This window comes from Talpa occidentalis, unplaced genomic scaffold (genome assembly GCF_014898055.3).
Source record: "Talpa occidentalis isolate TD23 unplaced genomic scaffold, MPIMG_talOcc4v2.1 talOcc4.7, whole genome shotgun sequence".
Lineage (NCBI taxonomy): Eukaryota > Metazoa > Chordata > Mammalia > Eulipotyphla > Talpidae > Talpa > Talpa occidentalis.
In genome coordinates this window covers 4,216,899-4,232,655 of record NW_023605083.1, presented here as the reverse complement: position 1 = coordinate 4,232,655, position 15,757 = coordinate 4,216,899, and the positions used below count along the sequence as shown (strand labels likewise).

At 58.1% G+C, this 15,757-nt stretch overlaps 1 protein-coding gene across 1 annotated transcript; it reads right to left on the bottom strand.

Annotated features, from left to right (window-relative positions):
* Positions 1 to 5,156: 5,156 nt before the first annotated feature.
* PTGES (prostaglandin E synthase) lies at positions 5,157 to 14,898 on the bottom strand. The gene is made up of 3 exons (XM_037494049.2): positions 14,697 to 14,898; positions 12,516 to 12,598; positions 5,157 to 6,798 (listed from the first exon to the last, which is right to left on the bottom strand). Exons 1-3 carry the CDS (start codon positions 14,829 to 14,831, stop codon positions 6,549 to 6,551), a joined length of 468 nt encoding a protein of 155 aa, XP_037349946.2. The 5' UTR covers positions 14,832 to 14,898; the 3' UTR covers positions 5,157 to 6,548.
* Positions 14,899 to 15,757: the final 859 nt, after the last annotated feature.

Below are 15,757 nucleotides of genomic sequence, written 5' to 3'. Positions count from 1 at the left end.
GGGAGTGTCTGTCTGCCAGACGGTGGGGGCAGAGGGTGACCATGGGTTTCTGGACTGGTCAGGGGGTAAGTGGGGCTGATGCTAGAATTTGGTCCCCTGCTTTGGGCATGCAGACATGTGGGACCCTGTGGAGATTTGAACAATGAGGGGCCTGGTCAAATGCCCCAGAAAGTGGGGGTGCAGAGGGAAAGTCCCAAGCAGGCCCACAGGGCAGCTGAGGCCATGAGAGCACCTCCCAAGTCCCCCAGCCTACCCAGTGGCGGATGGTACCTGGGGGTGACAGGATACAGGCACCACCAGCCCCTGGCACTGGGCTGAGGGGGTGATCTGAATACCTTCGGCCCTTGCCACCCCTTCTGATGGAATCACCCCAGGGAAGTTAACATACTGCAGAAAGGGGCCCCAGCCAGCCCCCAGGAAGCAGGACTCTGCCCAGGCCAAGGGATGAAGCTGGCTGCCCCCTGCAGGGGCACCTCTCACAGAAACCACACCTCCATGTGGGCTGGACCCAGTCCCCTGACTCTGCCTGCCCTCGGCTCCCCAGTGCCCAGGAAGCTCCAGTGCTCCCAGCCACCGCCCCAGCTCCCAGGTGAGCTCCAAAAGCTCAAAGCACATGAAATCCTGCCCCCTACTTTGTTTTAGGAGGTGCAGCTACTCCCATGGGTCAAGTGAGGACCCTCCCTTCCTCCCCCGATTCGTCCCTTTATATTCTCTCTCCCCTTTCATCCAAAATCCCCCCCACAGGACCGTGGTCCTGGGGCTCGGCCTTGCCCCCTTCAGAAGGGCAGACCTGTCCGGGGAAGGTGGCCCCGCCACGTGGGACTTCCTCATCAGCTGGTGGACGGTTTCTCCCCTGAGATGGGGGCTGGGACCCTGGATGGCAGGAGTGGGGGGTACACTGATGGGGTGAGGGAGCACAGGCTCTGATTGAAGGCATGGGGGAGGGGGTTTCTGCTCCCCTGTTGCCAGCTGGCTCAGGCGCCTGACTTGCTACCCCAGGGCAAGACCTGTGCCCTGGACGGGGCTGGGAGGGCGAGCAGAGCTGTTTTCTTGCTCACTTCCGGCCTCTGCTCCATTTGCCATTCATTCCCTGAACTGTGTGCTGGGGCCCTGAGAGTGAGAGCTCACACGGGGTTCACTGGCCCCAGAGACCCCAAACCAAGTCTAAGTCATCTGGACAGGCTTCCTGGAGGAGGTGTCCTGGACGCATAAAAGTTTGGCTGTCATGCTGGTGGTGGGGAGCCATGGAGGGGGTCAGCTTGGTGGAGGGACTTGGCGTGCATGAGGGCCATGGGGCAGCAGTGGGAGCACCTAGGAGGTGTCCGGACACAGCAGGAGCAGATGTGGTACCTGATGGACTGAGGGAGAGGGAGCAGCTTTGGGACCAGGTTTTGGCTCAGGAACATGGACAAGATGGAGGAGGAGACCCTAGAAAAAGGACCTGCCTCGTAAAGGCCTCTGGGGTGCTGGCCTGCCCTTCCACCCGGACTGGAGCTGGGGACCAGACTGGCCTGAGCTGGGTCCTCCCTCGCTGAGAGCCCCCCTTTCCTGTCCCCACCGGGGGCACTTGCACCGGCAAGTGACAGCCCATGGGTCCCAGAACCAGGAAGAACGGCCTTCCTGGAATCCCTGAGCCAGAAAGTCCTGAATGGAGCATGAGCACCCACTGGGACAGGCCCCCCCCCAAGCCCCCAGCCAGTGCTCAAGCTCAGACAGGCAGAGGCCTCTCTCCAGTCCCCATCCAAAGGGAGGCGCCTCAAAGCATCCCAGGTCGGGGCTGCCTGCCACCGAGCGTGGGGCTCTGGCAGGGGCCTGGAAGGTGGGTCTCCAGGATGCCAACCTTGGAAAAAACCAGGGGCCCAGTTCCCACGGAGGCACTGGTGCGGCCGTGGGCAGAAGGATGTCACTGTCACTTCCTCCTGAGCGAACTGGAGAAAACAGCCGCGTCATCACCCACACATGCTGTGCAGGAGCCGCGGGCTGGCGGGGGCCCTCCCGGCAAAAAAAATATATTCCAACCGCACTGTCCCTATTGCGGCCTAATTGCAGGCCTGTATGGGCAGCGTCCCGGGATATAATTTTCCATGAGGATGAGTCTCCGTCCCAGCAGGGAGGCCTTGGGGTCGTCCTCTCTCTGCCTCCCTGGCCCATTTGGCCAAGCCAGCTTGGCGGGGGCACTGTGGGTTGCTGTCTATTTTGTGGTTTGTTTTTCAAGTAAAGCAATTTAAGCTGGGAAGGCGAGAGAGAGAGAGAGAGAGAGAGAGAGAGAAACTGAAGAAAAGCGTCTTGCTCTTTAAAGACCAGTTTTAGCTGCAGCTAGATACTCCCAGGGCCTCAGTTTCTCCCTCTGTAAGGCGGGGGTCATGCTGCAACCCCCCAGGATGGGGTCCTGGCTGCGACCCTCCATGAACAGCCGCTTTCGTGCTTCTGGCAGAGGAGCACAGGGAAAGGGGTGCAGTCCTGGGGCGAAATGACACTGTGCTTGCCTGCCCTCCCTGCGCCCTGGGCGCCCCCTCTTCTAGAGAGTCCTCTTGGGGACCACCGCGGGGGGTGTCAGCGCCTGCGCCTCCGCCGCCCGCCCCTGGGGGGCGCTGTGGAGTCACGGCCAGGCGCACGGCCCGGGGCGCTCCCCTCCCTGACCGCCAGGGGGCGCGGCGGGCGCGGACCGACCTCTCGAAGGACAAAGCGAGAGCAAACCCCAAAGCATCAGCAGGGGCGCGGGGTGAAACTCCGCACACGCCCTCCAGGAGCTGTACCAACAGCCCCGAAAACGTCTGCATGTTGTCACCCAGCCTTTCCCTCTCTAAGCTCCAAATGGGGTGGGGGCCGAGGGGGGCGGAGCCGGGCCTCACAAGGTGTTTATCACACATTTCACACCTGCAAGGTGAAAAAATATCTGGGAAGTTGCAAACCAAAACACCCCGGGAAGGAGGCTCGAGGAAAGCTCGGGTAGGCCAAGGGGCTCCACCACCCCACCCCGTGGCCACACCTTTGTGGGAGCCCCTCCCGGGGTGGGTGGGAGCGTAGCCATGGCAACGAGGAGGGAGTTAGCAGGTGAAACTATGGTCCTAATCAGTTGGCTTTGGCTTCATCAAAAGGGAGGTTAACCTCGGTGACCTAGCCAGGTGAGCCCTTTAAAAGAGAGTCCAGGTGTCCCGGGAAGAAGAGATTGGAAGCAAAGACAGGTTCTCCCGTCTCTGGTCAACAAGCAGCCATGTTGTGAGCTGCCTCTGCAGGGAAATTCCCTTGGAGCAGAGGGCACAATCCTGCAACCCTGGGGAGCTCAGTCCTGAGCCGGGAAGCAGACCCTGAGGAGGCCTCCAGAGGGTCTCAGCTGGGAGGAAGCCTTGTGTGCAGCCTGCGAGGCCCGGACAGAGGACCCATTAAGCTGAGCCCAAACTCCTGACATTAAGGGCATACGTAGGTGTTGTTTGAGCAGCTGTGTTTGTGGCATCTTGTTACACAGCATGAAAAAGGAATAAGAGTGGAGAGTCTTGAAAGTCTACCTTGAGCTTGACCTTGCTCTGCCCTCGATATACCCAGAAAACCCCACGCCAGGCTCACTGCAGAGAAGGCATGAGGCCTCTGCTCACAGTCTATGCCTGTCTTCTCGCCTCTCAGGCCCTTCTGCACAAGCCAACAGGTTAGTTGCCCTAACGTACCAGCCTCTGTCTGTCATGTTCCTCCTCTGCCTCACGCCGCCAATGGCGCCCTGGGGCCCTTCCAGCAAAATTTCATCACCCAAGCCAGGGGTTTGAGCCCTGGCCTCCCTCTCCAGATGTAACCCTTCTTGTCCCTGTCCCAACCACTCACCCTGCTCCCTACTCCCTCAGTTGCCTGTGGCAGCCTCCTCACCGCCCCTCCTTTGCCAGTGAAAACCCAGCAGCGAGTGTTGCAGTACAGTGTCAACTTTTTCAAAAGCAGCAAAATTCTAGACAGTCGGAGGATGTGTCAGCATGTGGTTTCAGAAAGAATAGTTCAATGTTATAATTTTAGATTTGGAAAATCTATTGTTTTCATAATTCAAACTTTAAAAGCAAAGCAACTCAAGGTCTTCTTTGCTGGCAGATGCCAAGAGCAAGGACTGTTGTCACCAGAGTGAAGAAATGCCACCCACCTCACAGCCTCTGTCTCCTGGAGATACACACATATACACAACATACACTTAATATGCATATTATACGCTTAAGGTGCATTTTATAATTATATCAGGCTACCTTATGCATCCTATACACAATAGATTTTACGTGCATAGTAAAAAATTCGGGAAAGTCCTAGATCATAACAGGAACAGTGGTGTTCCCAGGGAGGTGGGATTGTGGGTGGTCTCTAGTTCTTATTTAGACACTTGCAAATTTCCCAACTTGGGTACTAAAAATTGACAAAACTCTTTAAAATCCATCCAAATTGGAACCATCTTTTTGCAAGACAATAAGCCTTAGAAACGGGCGTGCCCCATTGGCTCAATGACGTGGCTTCTAGAAAAGAAGCTTAAAGAAGCAGAGGTGTTCAGGGCGCTAAGTACAAAGATGCCCGCGGAAGCTCGGCTTGTGCTGATGTGGCCTGGAGAAGGAACCATCCCACAGTCAAAGATGATTGAAAAGATGCGAGGCCCCTGGGATGGTGGGGTCCAGGGAGCAGGAATATCCCCGGGGGCCGAGGAAAGCCCCAGGAGGAAGTGCAGGTGTGTTTTTAAGGAAAATTCCAAGTGATGGTAAAAGCAAGTAAGTCCAAGGTGGCCATGGGGACTTCGAGCCCCCCGCACAGACACCACCATCTGGGATGCCCCTCCCCCCAGACCCCCGAAGCCTGCTCTCTGCCATGTGCACGCGCGCGTGCACCCACACTCATCTCACACACACTGCACTCCCTGTGGGAAGGCCCCGGGAGCCAGGCGCTCTTCCAAGACCTGGAGACTCAGGCACAGCTGGGGCAGCAGCGCAGACCCTGTCCTATGCCTGCCCTACCCCTGCCCCCCAACACGCACTCTAGGGGGAGAGGATAAGATCTGGGGTTGGGGGTAGGGAGGCCACCCTGGTTTTGGGGGGGAGGGGGCCCAGGTTGGAGCAGGGCCCCTGCTGGGAGGCTGTTGCACAGTCCCAGGCCCTCGGGCCCACCCCACTGAGCTGCAGGGAGTCCTGCGGCTCAGAGTCCCGCGGGCATCGCACAGCTCAGCCACAGGATATAAACAGGCACCGAGGCACCCTAGGGCGCTCCTCCAGCTTTACCTCGGCTCAGGGACTCTGGGTGAGCGACCACTCCTGTCAGAGCCTTTCTTCCATCATCTAAAAGGCAGAAATGCTTCCCTCCTGGAATCGTTTCTCGCGATGAAGGCTCAGCCTGCCCTGCGGCCCCAGAGCGGAGTCCTCGTCTCGCCACCAGGGGGCAATGTTACCCGACCCTCCAGTGGCGGGGTGGAGGGGTGGGGGGGGTGTGTGTGTGCCAGAGCCAGCCGGGATACCCGCTGAGGGCTCCCTGAGCCCCCTAGCTGCAGATTCATCAGCCCCCTAGCTGCAGTTGGGGGACCGCAGGGTGATGGGAGATGGACATGTCCAGGTGCAGGGAGATTTCCCGATGCTGGAGAAAAGGGGGCCGTGTGGGGCCGCGGGTAGGGAAAGCAAGGTAGAGGTGCCCTTGGTTGCAACCAGGCCTGGATGCTGACTGGCGGATCAGCATCCACCTGAGTGAACTGAGCCCTGGCGGGAGGCACGAGGGCCTCAGGGAGCCCTGAGAGGATGCTCTGGTCAAGGCGCTTCACCATGGACACACAGCAGCAGCAGTGCCCAGGATCGGGGCCTCGGGCACCTTGGGCGGGGTGGACGCCAGGAAGGAGCCTCAGGAGGCTGCAGGCCGCGGGCTGAGATGACTCTGTGCAATGATTAAAGGCACAGGTGTCTAGAAGAAGAGTCTAGAAGAGGCCCCTCCCCCTCAATCGCTCAAGGGTACACATTTGCGGTTCTGAAAGAGCCGAAAATTTCCTTTTACTGGTTGATCCAGCAAAGACACACGGTGGGACAAAAGGAGGTAAGGGCACCCCCACCCCGAACCTCCCCTGGAGAAACTGCAAAATTGCATCCTGGGGCCTGGCCCTCGTCTGGGGGGCCTGGCAGTAACTCCCAGGCCAGGCCGCCACGGGGACGTGTGCGGGAGCTGGCCGAGGATGCAGGGTCAGCCCCTGTCCGCTGGCCGGCTGGAGTCCTGGGGACGGGTCTCATCCGTTACAGCCGCAGATCCAGTGGCCCCAGGGTCAGGCCCCGGAACGAAGTCCGATCAGATCCCCGTTGTCAGGGAGGCGGCGGGAGGGTGTTCCGCGGTGCTGTGCCATTTGAGCGGAAGGAATGTCTCTCCTGACAACCAGTCTCTAAGTGTTTCCAATCAGCTACTTCACCCAGGAACCCAGGCACACACGTGTGCACGCCCGCACACCCAAAAGCACTCACACCCGTCTGCACAGGGCCCAGGGCCCACGCTCAGCTGGGTGCAGGAAGCAGCAGGTCTCCGAAGGGCGCTGAGTCCACGGTCCGGGGGCCCCGAGTTGCCGGCTGCGGTCACAGGTGGCGGGCGGCCTCCCAGATGATCTGCAGGGCCATGGAGGCGCAGGGGAGCTGGGCCAGGGTGTAGGCCAGGGAGCGGGTGGGCGCAGGCAGCTTGCCCAGGTAGGCCACAGTATGCACCATGCGGCCCAGGAAGAAGACGAGGAAGTGCATCCGGGCGATGAAAAGGCTGGGCCCCAGCAGGGAGTAGACAAGGCCCAGGAACAGGAAGGGGTAGATGGTCTCCATGTCGTTGCGGTGCGCTCTGGAAGGAACGGGGCGCGTGAGCCAGGCACAAGCACTGGGGCCAGTCTCTGTCCTGAAAGGCCACCCCTGGTGGGGTCAGCTCGGGGTCCTCACAGCAGGGACAAGGAGACAGCCAGATACTCCGAGCTGGCTGAGGAGAGGAAGCCCGGGGAACGGGCGAGAGCCACAGCGGGCTGATGTTGGGATCATGCGAAGCCTTGGGGCTTGCCAGGACCAGCCCCCACCTGTCTCCCCCTCTTCCCTGCTGACCTGGGACACCAGGGCTCAGAGGACAGAGGTTCCATTTGACGCAACCCCAGCTGGTTGCCACCCACATGGGCTCCTGGGCCTTCCCAGGTGGACCAGCCAGAGCCTGAGAGTCCTTGAAATCCACGCCTGGCTCTGTCTGCCTCTGCCTCTGTCTCTGCAAGAAGCCAGCCCCCGCCGCCCTCAAGGGTGAGAATAACGAGGACAGCTTCCACTCACTGCAGCCGGCCAATCGCAGGACCTGGCGGAGCTCTTGGCTTCAGTTTGCTGTCCTGCTTTCTGTTGTTTAAAATAATCGAGTGTGTGCGTGCGGGGGTGGGGGTCGGGCCCTGTGTAGCCCCGCTGTAAATACATGACCGAGAGAGAAAACCCACCCACATCTGCTAAGAGTTGGTTCACATTTTCCTTGCCTCCTGCTGATGGGCAGCTTCCCTTGGGAGTAGGAACATCAAGTCCCATAAATTAGAGATTGAGCAAGTGACTGGAGTCATAGACGGCATATTGGAAGCTCTAATTAATAGGAACGCGGTGGCCAGGCCATGACCTCCCCGAGAACAGGCCACATGTGCGAGGCACTGGAGTGCCACAGAAATAGAAAGCCCTCTCCCGGCCCTCCGGCTGGCAGGCATTTCACCAAGGCTGTGCTCGTGGGACGGGGCTGGCCCAGCAGCCCCTGGGGTGACCTGCTGCAGGGTCCTCTTCCCCCCACCACTGACAAGGCAGTCCTTAGGCAAGGGCCATGGGATGGGGGCCCAGAGCATTCCATCACCCATTGCTGTGAGGTGAGTGTGGTCAGAGAAGGCCACGGTTGCCTAGAGCCTGAGTGATGAGGGGCTCGCTGAATAGGGGGAGCATTTTCCAGAGAGCTTGGCATGTGCAAAGGCCCTGAGGTGGAAATGAGCACAGTGCGTTCAAGAGACAGTAAAGTGGCTCGTGCAGCCAGAGGGTGGAGATTGGCTCGTGAGAGGTGAGGCTGGATAAGAGCTGGAGAGGGGTCCTGTGAGGCTGATGAGGAGGCTGAGTGTCTAAAAGCTTCTGTAAACCCAGCAGGGCCTGGATCTTTCTTTGGCCAAACTCAGGACACAGCCATTGGTATCTCTGTCCGTGCACCCTGATGCCAGCGTGCTCCTTCCTCCTCCCTCTCCCCGGAATCCCAACCTGGGGCCAGGTCCCCGGGAACGCAAGCTGGAGTGATTGGGGGTGGGAGGCCTATGTCTGCCCTCTCCAGAGAGAGGCAGGTGCTGGCCAGATCCTGAGCACAGGGACGAGGGAGAGGGAGCCGAGGACGGGGCCACTCAAGTCGGTCGCTCACCCGACTTGGGAGGAGGCACCATGTGCTCCTCTAAAGTCCCTCTGGTGGCAAAGGTGCAGTGTGCCCTCCTCCAGGGCTGCTCGCAGAGAGCACCCCCGGGAAGTGCCCCCCACAAGGTCTGGCTGCCACAGGTGACCCGCAAGAGGTTCCACCTGGACGAGCCTTCTTGCGATACTTATTTATCTGAAAGTTTCTGGAAAAGCACAGCTAGCCCGTGAGACCTGCGCATTCAGAGACTGCTCCTCAGAGAGTGTTTCTGTTTTAGGAGCGAGTCCATTTTTAGAAAGTGCTACAGAATCACAGTCTAAGGGACACAGACAGGGCCAGCCCCGAAGAGCGGGTGAGGGGAGACGCTGGGAAAGGAGTGAGGATGGACAGGAGGTGGCAAGGAGGGGTGAGGATAGACCTCCAGCGGGGGTAGAGGTGCCCTGGCCTGCAGGGCAGAATGCGGGGGGAGTGAGAGGGTGCAGGGCGAGGAGGGCTGGAGGCGGGGAAGGGGCCCTTGCAGGAAACCACAAAGCTGGTGCTGAGCCGGGCTCCGGGGACGGAGGGCTAAGAGGGGCCGAAGTTCTACCCTCAGCCCCTGGGCCTGGCCCAGCCCACTCTCCTCTCTTGGGTTGTGTCCCCACAAAGCCACAGCGAGGCCCCCACAAGGCAAGGACCCACGGGAAGTCGGGGATGAAGAAAGCAAGCCTTTCCTGCCTCCCGACCAGGGTCTGATTTGCAGGCTCTGGGAGTCACATAGCAGGTAGACGCTGAGCCAAATGTGTCATTCCAGTAACAACCACTTTTTAAGGTAAAAGTCATCCAAAGCAAATTCCCACTAGTCTGGGCTTGCGAGCTTCCCGCATCAGGCCCGCCCCTTGCTCGGCAAACATTGCAACACCAGCCTTGACAGCATGGAGTCACAGCTTGGGGACCGAGGCTGCCCCCGGGCCGCCTGGGCTGGGACGGCTGCTGGCTGCCAAGCGGGGCGTCCTCTCCCCTCTGCCCACCTGCCCATCTGCGTTGGTGGCTTCCTTAATTTCAGGTCTGAGACGACAGACTGGCTGCTTAGTGTCAAAACAGGCATAAAATAGAGAAAATCAGGTTACTGCCGAGGGCAGGCTGGGAGCAGAGGAGGCTGGACCCACTTGCCAGTCGGGCAGAGCTCCTTGGCCCCTCGGGCCTGCTCCTGCCTCTCAGCGCCAGGCCCCTCCTCAGGAGACTGGCCGGGCCCTGGGTACGTGGTCTCCAGACATGCTGAGAACATCTGCGCCGAGCCGGAGGCCAGCTGCCCTCTCTGTCGCTGTCACCCTCGTCTGGACACCATCCTGGCATGAACGTGAAAGCCGATTTTGCCCGCTTGGTCTGACCCCCGAACGCCCTCGGACACCCAGGCCAGAGGAATAGAAACACGTTATGGTGAGGCGGGAAGGGGTGCCGGCTGAGAGTCCCAGTCCTGGGGGGCTCTCGTTGGCTCCCGGACAGGTCTCTCTCCCGCTCTGGGCCTCAGTCCCCACCCACCCACTGAAGGTGTCGAGTGATGTCAAAGGGCCTTGAGGGCTGCGGTCCCGGGACCAGATGCAGTCCACGCACACCAAACAGATACTCCGAAGCGGCCCCTCGCTGTGGCTGCACCCCCAGGAAGAGGTGGCTGCTCTCAGCATCCTCCTTGAAACCCGGTTCCCAGCCTCTCCCTGCACCGGGCGCACAGTGGGATGCCAGCCTGTGCCCACCCCCAGGCAGATGCACGAGCGCCTGGATGTCCCAGCTTTCCTGGCCCTGCGGTGGGGCGGCCCTAACAGCAGCTTAAAATATGCTCTGGTCTAATATTTAACTAGCTTTGCTTCCAGGGTCTTCCAGACAGGTTCTAGCCAGTTCTCTGGTAGCAGCGGACAGGATGTCTGATTCTCAGCACCCTCCACCAGGTTCCCCAAGGTTATGTGAAGTCAGGAGATGGAGGAGGAGCCTGGGGGAGACCAGTCACCCCCAGATCTGGCAGGGCAAGTCCTCACTGAATAGGTACTGGGTGGGTAGAAACCGTCCTTAGCCCAGAGGCACTCGCAAAGTGAGTTGAATTTCAACCACTTGACGCCTGGCCTGGGGGGGCGGGGGTGGGTCACCTCGTTCAGGAGAACAAGTCCACGGTGGGTGGAATGAGCCGGCTCGCTCGCGTCGTCTCTGCCGGGCACAGCGACAGTCAGTCAAAATTAACCAAGTGTGGGTAAGACCAGGTTGCCAGCCCTGGGCCTCAGGGAGCTTGACTGCAGCATCCCTGGCCCCCTCATCCCCGTGCCCTGGGGGAAGCCAAACCCTTCCTCTTGGAGGCCCCTGTGAGTTGGCTCGGGCTGCCCCGTGGCCTCTTGACCGCTCATTCACCTCCTTGTCCACTGCCCGGGAGAGGCAGGGCGATGGGGTGTGGCTGGGTGAGGGCCACCAGAGCGGACGCGTACATGGGGAGGGCTTTTTTCACTGTAGTCCAATCAGGGCTCAACACAGTGTCTTGCACATAGTAGGTGCTCATGAAGTGCTGGATGGGTGGCTGGATCTACTGTAGCCATCTTAGAAAGGGTAGAATAGCAGAGTTTCACTTCCCGCGTGACACATTTCTGTAATTTTTAAAACCACAAGTACGTAATTTCTTTTCAACGGCCACGAAAACCATAAGGCCTTCCCCGCCCCCCACACACACTTAATAAAAGAATTTCCCTTTATTTATACAGCAGCGTCCCACCCATGTCCGCTGTGATGCACGGGACTGGTGAGAGCTCTGCCAGTTTGCCTCCTGCCTCACTCCTGCTCAGCGGCCGTCCTCTCCACGGCAGCCCCTTCCCCAGGAGCCACCTCCTCACTCTCCAGGCCCCTGGTGTCACCAGCGGACAGGGAGCTGCCAGGCCTCCAAGTGAGACTGGACAGAAGTGAACCGTGCAGTCATTTTGGAAGCATCATTTTTTTTTTTTTGAGTGATATTTACTGACCGGGAAAGTGCCCATAAAACAATATTAACTGTAAAAAAAATCAGAACCCCAGGCCTCCCTGGTGGCGCAGGGGTGAAGTCTCAGCACTATGAAGCTATCGCCAGCCACTGCGGCCCGAGTTCCCTCCCCGGCCAGGGAGCTACCCACATGGCGCGGCAGACCTCTCCAGTCTCCCCGCTGCTCCCCTCAGCAGTGGATTTCAGTGGACCCGCCTGCTCTGCTCCCCGCTCTGTCTCTGGTGAATCCTTTTGCCTCCACACCTCCAGCCTACACCCCAGTACTTATATGCGTAAGTAAAATAAATCTAAAAAATCAGAACCGCAAATTGGGTATATCAGTCAGGCATAAATTTAAGAACAAATTTAGATGTAGAAGACAAAGAATAACTAGAAGAAAATGTCAGTGTGATTAGAATTGTGGGTGGTTTTTCCTTTTTCCTCTAGGTATTGAAAATATTACCCAAACTCTGCAAACAATAGTTCTGATTTTTCTAATATGAAAATGTGTTTGGAATCGACTGGGGGGTTGCTAAGTACATGAAAAGATGTTCAACTTCACTCTGAATGAAGGAAATGCAAAGTAAAACCGAAATGGGAGGCACGTTTTCACCGCTCATGTTGGCAGGGATCTGTCTTAACAGTGGATGTGGGGCAGAGAGAAACTCCTCGCACACCAGCTGGGGGAGGAGACTGCAGCACCAGTTGGCATAATTTCTTACCATCTGACTGCATCGCACATACACAGAGGCAAATGGATGAGGTTTTGATGGACTCATTCGTAACAGATAAAGACCGAGGTCAGCCTGAACATCCATCAGCAGGAAAGTGGCTCATCCATAGAGATAGCATAGGTGTGACAGCACGGATAGAACGACCAACACCAGCGAGAGGAAGCAATCTCTGCCACGATGTGGGGAAAGCAAGGTAGAGATCAGAGGGTGATCAGAGATCATCGTGCTGTCTATAAATGCAGAAAGCGTCTCTGGAAGGATCTGTGATGTTGCTAAGAGCCTTTGCCCCTGGAGAGCAGATCTGGCTGGGACTCAGAGGTAGGAGGGGGTGAATTTTCATTGAATATTCTTCTGGTTTTGTAATCCTGAGCTGTGAGCATGTGTTACTCTCCACAGTTGATTAAAAATTAAATCAATGACTAAATTAAATTACTGCAGAAAACCTCAGCTGACCCCCCTGTACTTGCCTGAGGCAGCGTTCCACGTCGGGGTCGCTCCGGCAATACTGGGGGCCTCCGTGTCTCAGGGCATCCTCCGGGTTGGCAAAAGCCTGGAATACATCGACTGAGCATTACTGTTGGTGAGATGGGCCTCCCGATCCCTTGGGACTGCAGCCATGTGTCACACACACGCCTGTTCACCAGCATCTGCCATCTGCACGTGCCAGTTCTGCATGGACAGAATGTCGGTGGCCTCCAGATTCAAATGTTGAAGCCCAACCCGCTATGTAATGGTATTAGGAGGTAGGGCCCTCGGGGGTGATTAGGTTATGAGGGTGCAGTCCTCATAACCCCAGAGAGTTCCCCTACCCCTTCAACTATGTGTGGATAGGTAGAGATGACTGTCTACGAGTCAGGAAACAGACCTGCACCACACACCGAAAATGCTGCCGTCTTGATCTTGGACTCCCCAGATTGCAGATTGTGAGAAATAAATCTCTGTTGTCTACAAGTCACCCAGTTCACGGCATTTTGTTACAGCAGCTCAACAGACTGAGCCAGGGTCCTCCTGCCTCTGCTCTTGTGAAGCTCCCAGGGTGACAGGGGAGTTATCTGTGAACCAAGGTGTGAGTGTCAAGGAGAAAGCAGGTTAATGTTTCTAGGACACCTAACCTAGTGTGGGGACCAGAGGCGTCTTCTCAAAGGCAGTGATGTTAAAGCTGAGGCTTGAAGAAAGCATCAACATTAACCAGATGAAGAGAAGTTTGTAGCAACAGCATCTGAAGCACTATGAGAAGCATGTGCAAAGGTCCTGAGGTCAGAAAATGGGCATGTTGGAGGAATAGAAAACCAATACACGTTAGAGCATTAAGGACAAAGGGCAGAGGCCCAAGGGGATATTTCAGGGGTCCGGAGGGGTCCGGGAGGCACCTGAAAGATTTGGATTTTGAACCAAGTGTAATGAGAGGGTGCAGGTGAGAACCTCAGCTCCACACTAACTGACGGTCTCTGAACTCCCTGAGCCCACCTTCCTCATGTGTGAACTCTGGGTCAGGGTGGGCTCATCCACAACATGAAGAGTGAGAGAACCGGAGAAGGCACGAGGAGGGCTCACAACGAATGGTCGGTTTCTCTCACAGGAAGCGGAGCAATCACAGGGTCACGCTCCAGCCCCGTGGGCACTGCTCCCTGCAGGCAGCCGAGCAAGCCAGTCCCCGCAAGCTCACCCACTAGCAAATCTGCTTCTGACCCTGGAGCCATTACAATCTTTGTCCCAGCACCGTCTGCTCGGCCTGGGGGGCCTGCCACTGCCCCACTCCAGCAGGGACGTCCAGAACAGGAGCCCCCAAGCCCAGAGTGCCTCTCCATGGGCCCTGTGGCAGGAGGCCTTCAGCTCTGGTGACCCTGCCCGGGGTCTGTGCACTCGAGACACCCTCAGGGGGGCTTGGCATTCAGTGGGCAGCTCTCTGGAGCCCACGTGGCTGCACACCCTGCAGACAGAACTGTAGCACAAGACTGCCCAGCCAGGGCTCAGCTCGGCTCAGCCCGGAAGAGTTGTCGGGAAGCTGACTTATTTCATCTGGGGGGCTGCCCTGCCTTCAGTCCTGCCTGTACCTGTGCGGGGGGGCTGAGCTTGGCTCCTGGCAAAATCCCTGATGCCCCAAGTTCCCCCTACCCCCCAGGTGATGCCAGAGCCAGCCTGTCCTTGCCTTTGAACTGGACTAAGGGGCCCGCTGGGGCACAGTGGCCAGGAACAGCTGGTCTCCGCCTGCCTGGGAGGGTGGTCAGCAGCCCCGCAACGACCAGGAGGGCGGTAGCGCCCTCGGTGCAGGGCCTGCCGTCCCCACGGGCTGCCCGATCCTTCTCTGCCCACCTCAGCTTTTGGCCTCTTTGTGCTGTTTTGACTCAAGGATTGGGGTTAAAAGGGGAGACTCCGCCTGCAAGGCTTCGACAGAGCCTGCTTTGGAGCTGGCCTCTGCTGACTTTCTAAGCAACCTGGCTGGGGAGTTGGGAATTTCCACTTAAATATTTTTCAGACTCCTGATGTGCTGGTTCCCACTCCACCCCCAAAATATCAGATCTGTGTGCTGGGAAGCAGCCAAAGCCTGCTGGGAGCACTCAGAACCCCAGTCCTGCTCCCCAAGTCCCCATCCCTGCCCCCGTCCTGGGGGAGGCGGCCAGCGGGAGGGGATGCGTGCCAGGACATACCTTCTTCCGCAGCCTCACTTGGCCCGTGATGACGGCCACCACGTACATCTTGATGACCAGCAACGTGCTGCAGAGCAGGAAGGCTGGAAGCGCCTGGCTGCCCTCCATGGCCAGGGCCAGGGCTGCTGGAGGCATCTGGGTGGCAGGAGCTCTGGGAAGACGAGAGAGCAGGCAGCTGCTGGATCTCTATAAAGTGGGAGGAGGCGCAAAAGAGGGAGGGAGGCCAGAGCTCTCAGCACCGCCCACAGCCCATGGGGAGCCGGGCGCTGAGCTACTCGGGCCCCTGATGCTCGAGGGGATGGAGGTTGCGTGAAGTAGCCACAGGCCAGGACCACACCCCCCTGACAAATTCTCACAAATTTTCAAAATCTACGATCTTGAAGGTATTCAGCAGTGCCTGCCTCTGGGGGTGAAGTAAAGCCAGTCACCGACCGGGAACTCCCAGGACGCAGTGTTCCTGAGGGTCCCGGCACATACAGAGCCTGAGCTGTCCACCCTCACAGCAACCTGGACACTGACACAGATGGGCGGTTGCCTGAACAGTGGCCCCCAGACTGCCCTCCTGCCAACCGCCAGACACACGAATATGCTGCCATCCACAGCAAAAGGACCTTGCAGATGGCACTGAATATGGATCTTGGGATGGGGAGACTATCCTAGATTTTCTGGGTGACTCCAACGCCATCACAAAGTTCCTCCAAAGAGGGAGCAAAGCTATAAAGACAGAAGCAAGTCGGGAGAGAAGACACGAGAAGCCTCTAGAAGCTGCAAGTTAAGCAAAGTCTCCCCAAGAGCATCCATAAGAAGCCAGCCTTGAACCTTGACTTCAGCCCAGACTTGCAGTCTGCGGAACTGTGAGATAAGAAATTCGCCACGAAATAAATGCCTGGTGCCCGCGGACCTCGGGAGCCAGACCTCTCGCCCGCGGTCTGCGGCATCTGTGCTTTCCCAGGGACTCCCCGGTGAATGGCTTGATTGTTCTGAACTGAGCTCCCCCAAACATCCATCCGCTCTTCAACAGAAGCCTCAACAGCGTGCGCACCGTTCTTGTTATCTCCTGC